The sequence below is a fragment of the Orycteropus afer genome, unplaced genomic scaffold (genome assembly GCF_000298275.1).
Source record: "Orycteropus afer afer isolate SDZICR_OR568_19922 unplaced genomic scaffold, OryAfe1.0 scaffold00249, whole genome shotgun sequence".
Lineage (NCBI taxonomy): Eukaryota > Metazoa > Chordata > Mammalia > Tubulidentata > Orycteropodidae > Orycteropus > Orycteropus afer.
In genome coordinates, this window is record NW_006921836.1 from 49,118 (window position 1) to 60,818 (window position 11,701).

At 48.5% G+C, this 11,701-nt stretch overlaps 1 protein-coding gene across 1 annotated transcript; it reads right to left on the minus strand.

Moving 5' to 3' along the window:
* Positions 1–5,307: 5,307 nt before the first annotated feature.
* Positions 5,308–11,097, minus strand: DYNLL2 (dynein light chain LC8-type 2). Its single transcript, XM_042782152.1, has 3 exons — positions 11,069–11,097; positions 7,779–7,917; positions 5,308–5,445 (listed from the first exon to the last, which is right to left on the minus strand). Exons 1-3 carry the CDS (start codon positions 11,083–11,085, stop codon positions 5,308–5,310), a joined length of 294 nt encoding a protein of 97 aa, XP_042638086.1. The 5' UTR covers positions 11,086–11,097.
* Between the last annotated feature and the right edge of the window lie 604 nt (positions 11,098–11,701).

Sequence of the window (11,701 nt, forward strand, 5' to 3'; positions counted from 1 at the left end):
CCTCTGTATTATAGGTGCAGTTGGGCAGGGAAAGAGGAGAGGGTGTGAAGGAGTATTTTGGGGGCCTGACTTCCACAAATCCTTTGTTCTTTCCCAAAACTTTATCATCATCAACACATAATTTTCTTCCTCTTCTTCCCCTTCTGTTTCTTCCTTTTCTTCTCCTTCATCATCATACCTTTCCAATTACAAAACACTTTCACATTCATGATGCCATTTGATCCTCATCTCTTCTTTAGGGAAGACAGGTCTTACTGTCATTTTACAGATGGAGAAACTGAGGCTCAGAGAGGTCAAACAACTTGCCCAAGTCCAAACAGTGGATAAACAGTAGGGCTGAGACTCAACCCCAGGTCTTCTGATTCTAGATCCATGTTCTGCTCACACCACCACACTGTCTTTCCATGTCTGGCCTTTCTCTAGACATGTCCAGAAGCCTCCACTATAAACACAACACACCTTTGGACAAAGGAAGAGAGGAGAGGCACCCGGGGACCTGGGGTTCTGCTTGTTCTCTTCAATGTTTTCTTATGAACGTCTCTGCACAGTAGCAGTCTGTGTGTAGGAGTGTGCATGTATATTGTGTGGACACTAGGCCCATATATACCATAAAGATATACATACAGGTACACCTGACCTCTTTGACAGGCAATAGTTCTCATTACCAGGGTTGGCCTAAAGAACTCCAAGAGTCTGCTCTGTTCTAAATCTAGAAGATTCATTATGACACCTCCCACGAAGCCCACAGAAGAGGCAACTCCTCAATCCTTGGTAGAGGGGAGAAGCAGTGAGAAGGGACAGGGAATGCTCTTTCCCTGCCCTTCTATACAGAAGCCCCATCAGTGGGACCAGAAATCTACTCCTAAGCTCACTTGTTGTTGTTATTGTTATGTGCTGTTGAGTCGGGCCCGACTCATAGCAATCCCTCCTTGGGTTGCCGAGGCAGTACCACTATGGAAGTAGACTGCCCCATCTTCCTTCCGAGGAGTAGCTGGTGGGTTTGAACTGCCAGCCTTCTGGTTAGCAGTGAAGTGCCTTAGGCACTATGCTACCAGAGCTCCTAGTTGGGCCTAAATCCCAGAGTGGCAGCAGGACCACTGCTAAGCACAGCTAAGCCCCTGTGAGCACAGTGCCTCAGCTCTAGTAATGCTACGTGGGCTGTGGCAAGTCACCCACCCTGACTCGGTTTGCTTATCCCAAATGCAGCTGATGATGCTAAGTCTAGCCCAGAGGGCTGCTTTGAGGTTTCAGTGGCATAAGGAAACTGAAAATGCTTTAAAAATAAAATGCACTATTTAAAAACACTGTTTTGTTCTTCCACAACTAGCAAGCAAGGGAACTAAGGCCTGAACATGCTTGGGGAGTTCCCCATGCTCCCTTCCTTCCAGGCAGCAGGGAATACACAGGGCTGGGGTAACAAGTGGGAGTCAAACCAAAGGCAGAAGCCTACTCACAAGGGCCAGGCTGCCCTGGGCAGACAGGCTGCCCGTGCTTGTTTGCTCTCTTCTTTTCATTCAACCAATCAACATAAAGCATTCCCTACAGGGCAGGTGTTGTTCTGTGTGCCTGGAATCAGAAAATGCCCCTGGTTTCATGATACTTATATTCTAGTTGTGGAAGACCAACAATATCACTAAAAAAATATATATCTATATACACATATATGTCAAGTGGTGACAGGTGCTATGCAGAATTACACTAAGATTGACAATGACAGGAAAGCAGTATATTCCATACAGGATGTCAGAAGTCCCCTCTGGTACAAGTTTGTTTCAGCAAAGAACTGAATAAAGTGAGAGGATATTTAGGGGACAGCCATACCTTACGTCCAGACTAGAGGACACTAGAGTTCAGGGAACATGGCAACAGAGGTAAGCCTGCCAGTGGTGGTTCTTCTCATTTTTCCCCCTTGCTGTTCTGTTCACTGGAGAGGAAGAGTGCTGACCCCTACAGTCTGCATCCTCAGGTCAGTCTTGTCATCTGCCTTTTGGTTGGGTTCAGCCAAAGGGAAGCTCCAGAAAATGGAACAGGATGAGAGGTAGGGATACTGATGCTGCTCCCTCCCTCCCAGCCTAGCCATGGTTCTGGCAGTGGCTGCATTCCTCTACGCCACAACAGTCACCTACCTTCCACAGCCCATTCCTTTCATCTCAGTCAAGGGAATCATCATGTGTCCATCCTTGTCACCTGCCAGCTCCAGCTCAGATTCACATGAGCCAAGAACTGCATAACCCCAGGGCAAAGAGAGGACCGGACAGGCAGGCAGGGTGCAGTGGCCAGGAAATGGTCTTGGTTTTTCTGTAACTCATCCCCTTACCTCTCCCCTCCTGGGCTCTACAGATTAAAGGCCCATCCTCTAGGAAGTCCTACAAGCTTAGTGTCCCAGATGAGCACTGTGCACCTACCTGTACAGGAATGTGTTGGCCACAGATGCCACCTGAATTGCCTCTCCCATCAGGGCAAGAAGAGGTTAAGTTCTGGCCCTAGAGTCACCCATCACAGATGAAATGTGGACTGTGCCCTCACTCTTCTGGCCCAACACTCCAGCTCTGTCAAAATACTCACACTAACAAAGGCAGGAACAGAAGTGGGTTTCTAGAGTCCCTTGGTTTAGTCCCTCAGGACCTCACTATCTGAGGGAACACTACCTAACTACTGCCAATGCTCAACAGCTCTTTGATAGCTTTGATAGTACACACTGCTATTGGAAAAAAGGCTTACCAATGTGTGCATCTGCTTCACCTGTCAGAATGTGCATGCCACGGAAGCAGAAAATTTGCCTGTCTGTCCCGTGTGACCACCACCCTAGGCCCAAGGACACAAGAGGAACTCAATAAATGCTTTTGAATGAACAAGTGACAACAGAAATGAAGACAAGGCACCTCTGCTCCCTAATACGTCCATAAAGTTTGGGGCCACAAGTTCCGATACCAATGGCTTAAGGGTTAAGGGTGGGCAGATATCCTAGGAAGAGTCTTGGTACTGCAGGTCCATGTGGGGCAGAGACAACCACAATAACCCAGAGTCAGAGAATCACTCAAGTGCCACCAAAGGAGGTTCCACTTTACTTAAGATCCCCAGGTTCTCCATCTGAGGGGCCGTAACAGGACTGAGCTAATACACTAAGGCTCAGGGCAGTCTAGAATCGGAAGTAGCATCTAATATATCAAAGATCCTAGACTGAGAAATCCTTATGGGCAAGTGCTGCAGAAGCTCTCCCCTACTTAAGGGACTAAATCCTAGACCCTACAACTAAGTCCTGATTCAGGCTGCTCAGTATCTCTCTGCTTGGCCTGATCTCTTCAATGCCCATTCTACTCCACCCTGGGTGCCCTGTACCCCCACCCACTGTGTGGCAGCACTGCCACCAGGCCAACCCTTTTGTCCCCAAAGAAACCCAAACAGCTCACAAGTGCATCAATCGACCTTTAATGTCCAAAAGAGGCGTGGATGCAGAGCATAGGAGATGTGGCGGGGTCTCGGCCCCTGCTCCAGAAATGAAGGAGAGATGAACACAAACCAGACACTTCCAACGGGCACACAAGTCTGGGAGGGAAGGGGAAACACAGATTTGGACATTCATAGAAAAAATAAAACAAAGTAAAACCAAGCAGTCAATCTGCCACAGAGGGCTTTGATACAGGGAACTCAGCCACTGCCCCAGTCCCCACTTCTCCCCTGCCAGCATCAAAAAGAAAGCTCAGCACACACTAAAGGCTTGGGAAAAGGGGCATTCTGCTCTCTACCAGTCCCAGTGATGGACTGGAAAATAAAATGAGCTGGATCCCCATCCTCCAGTGTCAGCCCTACATTGAGAGTTTTGAATCCAAATTCAAGAGAATTAGCAGCTCAATCAGCTTGACCCCCAACCCCAGCCCTATTTCATCAACAGACAAGATTTCCCCAGCATTCTCCTTGGAATCTCTTCCTACTTGTGGCCCTGCTCCACCCTCCAGATACCTGGCTTCATCACTCCAAGACTGATCTCCTCCAAAGTTCCCCTAAAGCCCCTCTTAGCCTCTATCACTTACCCACCTACCTCCCATTGGAAGCTATAACCACCCAGTCACTTTCCCTCTCCATTGAGACGCACTCCAGCGTAGAAGACAACACAGCGTCTCTCTCCAGGTTGTCCTAAAACCTTCACAGCGAGCAGATAGCCACAGGGCAAGCAGAGGATTTGGGCCAGGTCCTGAGGGAGATGACACCTGTCTTCACCTCCCCGAATAGACACCTCTAGGTTTTTAACATAAAGGCCCACTTAGAACTCTTCCCTCTACCTACCCATAACACCCTACAGATTCCACACTGTCCTGCCCCTCCCTCCCCTCTACCTTCAACCAAAACACACACACACACATACACACACACAGAGGAGAATCAAGGGAGACATTGATTTGGTTTGATTGCTAAGACCTAACTAAGGAACTAGTCACCAGAAATTCCCTCGCCAGCCAACTAACAGGGGCTGCTCTAAGAGAACTCCAGAGGAATGAGAAAACTGAGGGCTAAGCAGGGAGCAGACAGGAGGGGAGAAGAGAGAATGAAAAGAAAAAAAACCAAGCTAATCCTACCCCAATATCCTCCTAGCATGAGCACTGGCAGGAAGATTAAAAGGTAACCCACAAAGACACAGCCCTTACTTAGAAACTCTTCTGACAAAGACAGCAAGACAAGTCTGCTCCCCACTCCCACACACCACAGACAAACACGTCTCAGGGCCCCTTAGAGAATCCAACCCCCGCCCCACCCTCTGCCCCAAGCCGTAGAATCACAGTTCAGTGGAATACTCTCCCTGGTACTAGAGCTATCCTCCCACCCTCCTTCCTGTCCCTCTCTCCCTGTCAACTCTGACACTGTCCCCCTGCAGCCTCCCAGGCCCTCCCAAAGCAGCATCCACCACCAGGAAGAGGCAGCTGCACAGTTTAGTTCCACCTCCAGAGCCCTGTTTCTTCTCCTTAGCCCTCCCAGTCTTAGGGGCTTAGTTGAGGGCTTTGCATTTTGTAGAGGGAGAGAAAGAGAAAAAAGAGGGATAAGGAGAGATTTCCTAGTGCAATACAACCAAAAAAAAAAAAATTTAAAGTCTTGAAAATTAAATGTAAAGCAGCCTTCTTCCCCAGGCAACTAAACAGAAAGAAGTTTGGTTTTGTTTACTGCGACATACACATGAAATCGAGTATACAGTCCATGCAGTAGCACAGCCATTGGAGAGGACATCCTGGTGCTGGCCCCCAGTGCAAAACAGTCCCAGCAACGCCGCCTGCCTGCCATCGCTGCCGCCGCCACTGATGCCTTCACCGCGGCCACCTAGCCTGACTTGAAGAGGAGGATTGCAACTTGACCCAAGTAAAAATAGATGAAGTGCTTTGTCTCGTGTGTGACGTAGCTGCCAAAGTTTCGGCCCACGATACAATGCCAGGTAGGGTTATATTTCTTGTCAAATTCCTAAAAGAAGAATGAAAGGAGAGAAAAAGGTGATTAAGAAAACAGGAGGGTGGGAACCAGAATGGGGGGGGTCTCCCTGTAAGTTCAACACTAACACCCATTTAATTGTTATCATCCCCACACCCCACCCCACCCCACCCCAGGGCCTCGGCTCTCTGAACCTCAGGAGCTCAGGTTCTAAGGCTGGCTAGGACACATCTCTTCTCATTAATAATGTAACACCACAAAGCTCCATTATTTCTCTCAGCTGAGCCTCTAGCACTTTATATACCAGCATCTCTCCTCCCTCTCACCATTCCACCCCTGACCATCCATCCTCGACTCTGTGATCTCTTAGCAGGATCAGAAAGGCCAGTACAATAAAAGACCACTCTAACATCACACAGCACAGGTACAAACAAGGAGCACGCCTCCCTTACCCACTGCCTTTCCCTTTGTCATTGTTGTTGTTATGTGCTGTCGAGTCAGACCCAACTCATAGCAAAACCTCCTTGGGTTTCCAAGGTATTATCACTAGGGAAGTAGATTGCCCAACCTTCCTTCCCAAGAGTGGCTGGTGGGTTTGAACTGCCAGGCTCCTGGTTAGCAGTCAAGTCCCATAGGCACTATGCTACCAGAGCTCCCTTTAAGAAAACCAAAAAACCAGAACACTATAGGGAAATAAGAAACAAACATCAAGAGTACCAGGAGAAGTTCTATGTAAGTCACCATTAAAGTCACTTTCACATGCCAGGCACTGTGTGGGCTGGACTGTAAGCTCCCAAACAAGGACCTCGTCACGAGATCCAGACAATCACCTCATTTCTCTCAAGGGCAGGAGTTCAGCATCCAAACAGCCCACAAAATCTCAGATCTAATCAGGCAGGCAGTTCATTGCCATCGGTGGATACAGCAGGAAACAGAGGGCTCAGTTCTAGGTGTATCCTACCATAGACATGCATACCCTACTTCTCATAGGCTACCAGTGCTGCCAAACCTGAGGCTGTCTCCCAGGTGCTTAACACACAACTTGCTCAGACTACTCACAGCCCCCATACCACAATCCCAAGAGGTAGTAGGAGACAGTGGAAAGGATACAGGTCACCAAACCCAGCTTCAGTCCTGGCTCAAGACTATAACACACATGGGAGAACAAGTCAATTCCCTAGGTCTCATTTTCCGATGAACAAAAGGAGCTGGCTGGACCAGATAATCTAAGGATTCTTCTAGTACTGAGAGTCCAGGATTCTGGATTATCTTCCTGAACAGAACAGCAAGGCCACCACTCAGCAGAGAGCCAGCACCCCTACTTGGTTCTACACACACAAGGCCTCCTAGGACTCCAGAGTGTCCTTCTCACCCCATCCTCTGCATACAGAAGCAGAGCTCTGCAAAACCACATCCATGGACCAGAGTGCTACCACTGCACGAATCATTCTTGGAATGCCAGAGCTAAGAATGCCAAGACTATGCCTCCCATGGGTATAGGTCTCACTCTCCACTTGTAAGCTCAGCTGCTTCCTCACCATGTTACCCAAACCCATTTAGCCATTCACTCAGGAATTTGTCAGAGACCAAACCCATCACCTAGATATTGCTCACATATTGGAAGGGGGAAATAAATAAATAAATAATATATACATATATTTTCTAGCCCACCCTTTTCTTAAGACTGTAGAAAGAAGGGGATGATGCAGTATCTGTTAGTACTTTTTAAGAAAAGAAAACACCCTACATGATGGGGGTTATTACAGGGATATCCCATTTTAAATGATACTTAAAAAAAAAAAAACACACACACAAAAAAAACCTCACTCATAGAGTCGATTCGACTCATAGTGACCCCTCCTTGGGTTTCTGAGGCAGTATCTCTACAGAAATAGATTGCCCAACCTTCCTTCCAAGGAGTGGCTGGTGGATTTGAACCAACAGCCTTCTGGTTAGCAGTCAGATGCCTTAGGTACTACACCACCAGAGTTCCCTTAAATGACACAGTTCTCTTAAAATTTACATATGATCTTATATCCTTGATGCTCATTTTGGATAGTTCTGAATTGAGCCATTTGTATCTTAGCTTGAAGTTTTTCTACATAATGTTATCTTTCTCCGATGCTGTGTAGTCATGTAATTGTCTGTGAACACATACACACACACTAGCAGAGCGCCAACAAAGAACTTCTGAAGTGAATGCTTTGGCAAGTAAGAATCACCCCCTAATCTGCTTTGCAAGTTCCTAGGGTTTTGTCTGCACGGGATAGATCTGCTTTGCTATGTCCCTAGCTCCAACCCTCCCAGGAGCACATCTCAGCTGTCTACCCCAGCCCCGGGCTACCAGCCAAAGCTTCCCAGCGTACCTTCTTGATATAGGCAGCAATGTCCTTCTCTATGTTGTACTTCTCCATGGCCTGTGTGGCGCAGTCAACAGCATCCTGTTGCATGTCCTCAGACATGTCTGCGTTCTTGATCACTGCCTTCCGGTCAGACATCGTGGCACTGCGGAAGGAGCAGAAAAGTGAGGCTGATTGCCCATGGTGTGGACAATTAATGTCAGCTCTAGGTGTGGGGACTCAATGAGAGAGGGGAATGCAGGAGGCAAGGGCAACAGAAAACACAGACATGAAGCACTAGGTGAGGGAGTTCCTAAGCCTTTAGCACAGCCACGACCCCCACCCTGGGAAATGCAGGGCAAATAATGCAAAAGACGTAATTAGTCCTCAGTTTTTGTCATCTGTAAAATGAGGTTCTGGCTTCAAATTTATTTATTTCCAATATTCTGAACAGCACTGATAGCCAAGATAATACCATCTACTTGTTCTGCCCTTGGGCAAATGACTTAACCTCCTTTGTGCTTCCATGCTATCTGTAAAATGGGGATCACAGGATTGTTCTGAGAATAAACCAGGTGGTCTAACACCTAAACACAGTAAGCCTTTGATTAAATGGCCATTAAGACATTATTGGTATCAAAGTGGAAAGGTGAACTCCTATAGGAGTTGAAGGAAGGTAAATAGGAACATGAATTCCTGTAGAAATCAGTAGGCCTGAGTTCTAATCTTGACTTTGAACTGAGGTCTTAGACAAATCATTAGCCTTTCTGCATTTGATTATTTCCATTTTAACAATGAGAGTAGCTCCTTATCTGTTGGGGTTGCAATAAGGATTAACTAAGATTATATGAGAGCATCTGTAAATAAGGACCGTCTACACAGGAATCATCAAACTATGTTCCATTGGCTAGATTTAGCCCACCATTCCCCCTCCCCCAATAAAGTTTTAAAGGGACAAGCCATACGCATTCATTTACTTATTGATTATGGCTACTTTCACCCTACAATGGCAGAATTGAGTAGCTGTAACAAAGACTATATGGCCTATAAACACTAAAATACTTACTATCTAGCCTTTAAATAAAAAGACTGCCAAATCCTGTTCTATACAAGCTACAAGGGGTAGGGCAGATTTCAGGCCACCAATGCCCAGTATGCCTTCCCTTAATACCTTAAGATACTAAGGCAATGGAGATGCTAAGATAGTCTCAAATCTGGGCAGTTGGTCACACATGACATCCCATTTCTGTCTCATCCTTTTCTCTACTTCCCCTGTCTCCTCACTACATTTATTCTTTAAAGCTCAATCTAATTTTTTTTTTTTTTTAAGTCCTAGATTTTGGACCCAGCTCCAACACTGATTTGTCATTTCCCTGGATCTTTGTTTCCTCATGTCAAATTTATTTGTTCATTCAAAGATCACTGACCTACTAAATGAGGCAAAGGCATTATCTTATTTTCCTCCCAGAAATGTTATTCTTTCCCCTGAACAAAAACACAAGATTGGGAAAAACACAGCAATAGGGGTTAAAATAAAAAAGGTACTGAAGAAAGGTGTTCTTTGTTTTATTTTCTAACAGCCATGTTTCATATCCCTTTATCTGAACCATGGCATTCATGCTATGGCAACCAAAATTCCAAGGTCCTCATGGTCCTTTTCTGGGATGACAGGAATGCCAAGGAGAGTTTGCTAAACCCTTCCTGGCATTCTATAGCATGCAATGTGCTTTGCAGAAACAGAAGGGATGAGTTGCAAAATTCTGCCCTCTGTCCTTGACCACAGCCCCATCACATAGAGTAGCAACAACTTTCTCAAGACTCACCCTTAAAGTGAGTAAAAGATATTCTCTCAGCCTAGCCCTATCTGAGACAAGGAGCCTGCCTGTTTAGAGAGAGACTCCTGGTATTGTTCAGACCATCCTGATCTCTGAGTTCACATTAGCCTGTGTGCTGGATGGGCTGGAAGGGAAAGCAGAACTCACAACTACTACTTCAGCCTCGACAAAATGCAAAGAATGCACATGACAGCCACCTATCAAGTAGCCCTTGACTGCACCCAAGGCATCTTCACTGGTGCTGTCAAACTAAGCAGCACAGAGGTCCACTTCAGCAGAGGCTGCCAGAGCCCAAGGATTGGTGGGCCAGAACCCCCTGCCATCATGGTAGGAAGAGGGGCCCTCTGACACATTCCTGAGAGGAAGAGTCAGAGCCTCAAGAGGAGGTTTTGCATACCATCTCCTGCTGAGGAAAGGTCAGGAGAACCCTGTTCAAGGCCTAACCAGCTAAATGACCTTGGGCAAGTCAGCATCTTCATTTTAAAAACCAAATGATTGAAATGAGATCAATGGGGCAACCTCAATGGGTTTGAGCAAAGGTGTAACAGAAGTGCAGAGAGAACATTCTGATACTATAAGCTTCTTTATATGAGAAAAGGAGCACCTCGTGGTGCAATGCTTAAGCGCTCAGCTGCAAACCAAAAGGTTGGTGGTTTGAACCCACCAGCTGCTCTTGGGGAGAAAAAAATGTGGCAGTCTGCTTCAGTAAAGACTGACAGCATCGGAAACCCTATGGGGCAGCTCTCCTTTGTCCTACAGAGTGGCTATGAGTCTGAATTGCCTCAATGGCAGTGACTTTGCTTTGGATTTTCACATGTGACAAAACCTAGTGTCACCTCTTGACCTATTCCAGGTTACCACTGAGAAAGGAGCACTGTTTACCAACCGGCGTGGGGGTGGGGGGTCCTGTTACAGAAAACGAAGTGGAAGTATGAATTTGGCACGGTTTTCCCAGTAAGCTCACTTGCTCCACTGCCTCATCCCCAAAGTCCAAAGGAGCAACTTTGTCACAGTAATTAAAAGGCACCTTACTCTCCAGGAGAAAGCCTGCAGTTACATAATGGTCTTGTGACTACAATGCCACGATTCTTCACCCCTGGCCCCCCAGGCGTCCGAAAGAGGCAAGGCTCAGCTCCGGCCACCACTGTCCAAGGTGCCAGTGAAAAAAGGATAGGGAAGTGCCCAGCCTAACCTCTCCCTCCTGGGGAAAAAAAAGAAATCGGCCTGAGCCTTTAAGATAAAAGAATGGCCAAGGGCCCCAGGCCAGCCGCCTCAGTCACGAGCTAGGGACCCCACTGAAAGCGAAAAGGGCACCCCAGGGCAGCTCTCGGATTTTCGACCAGGAAGGCTAAACCTCCGATGACATAGATCGTCCTCACCCCTCAACACACACGCCTCTATCGTCCCCTTCAGATCTCCAGTGGGGCTAGTTCCTTCCCCCTTGCCCGTCTTCCCGAGCGCTGCGGTCCCGAAGGCCAACACCTGGGGAATGAGAGCATCCTCCTCCCCACCTCCACCACTGCCGCCCAGCCAGGTCTGCAGCCAGGTCCGCCGCCCTCCCCCACCCAGCCTGGAGCAGCGCCGGAGTGACTGGGCTTCCTCGCTGCAGGAAGGACGCCCCAGAGGGTGGCGGCCGCGGCAGGAGGAGCCGCGTCACGCCCGAGCCCTCTCCACCCCCTCTCCCTTGGCCCCAAACACCAGAGGCCTCCACGCAGCGCCAGGAGACTCCCGGGGCGGGGGGAGCAGAAAGCGGCACCTCCGCAGGCCCAGGCCTCCAGCTGTTCCACGAGGGTCGCGAAGGCAGAGGTGGCGCAGCCTGGGCTGTGCCGAAGCGGAGAGGCGCTGCACTGCTCTGCGGGTGCCATCGACGCCGAAAGCCGCGAGACCAGAGCTACTCCAGGCCTCGGGCTCGGGGATGGGCCGGGCTTGGGGCGGGGAGGCCGCAGGGGAGCCGCGGTAAGCCCCGGGCATGTGGTGCCGCACGCGACAGCAGGGGCCACCGCCCCGGGGACGCCCCCGCCCACCGCTCACCTTCACTGAGGCGAGTATGTACTGGGCCCCGAGGGAACAGTGATGGCCTCAGGCAGAACGCGGGCAAGGGCGGTGTCCTCTGGG

Coding starts and splice junctions, on each gene's coding strand:
- DYNLL2 (XM_042782152.1), bottom strand. Junction 5,446..7,778: donor TTGCTGCCTATATCAAGAAG/GTACGCTGGGAA, acceptor TTCTTCTTTTAG/GAATTTGACAAGAAATATAA.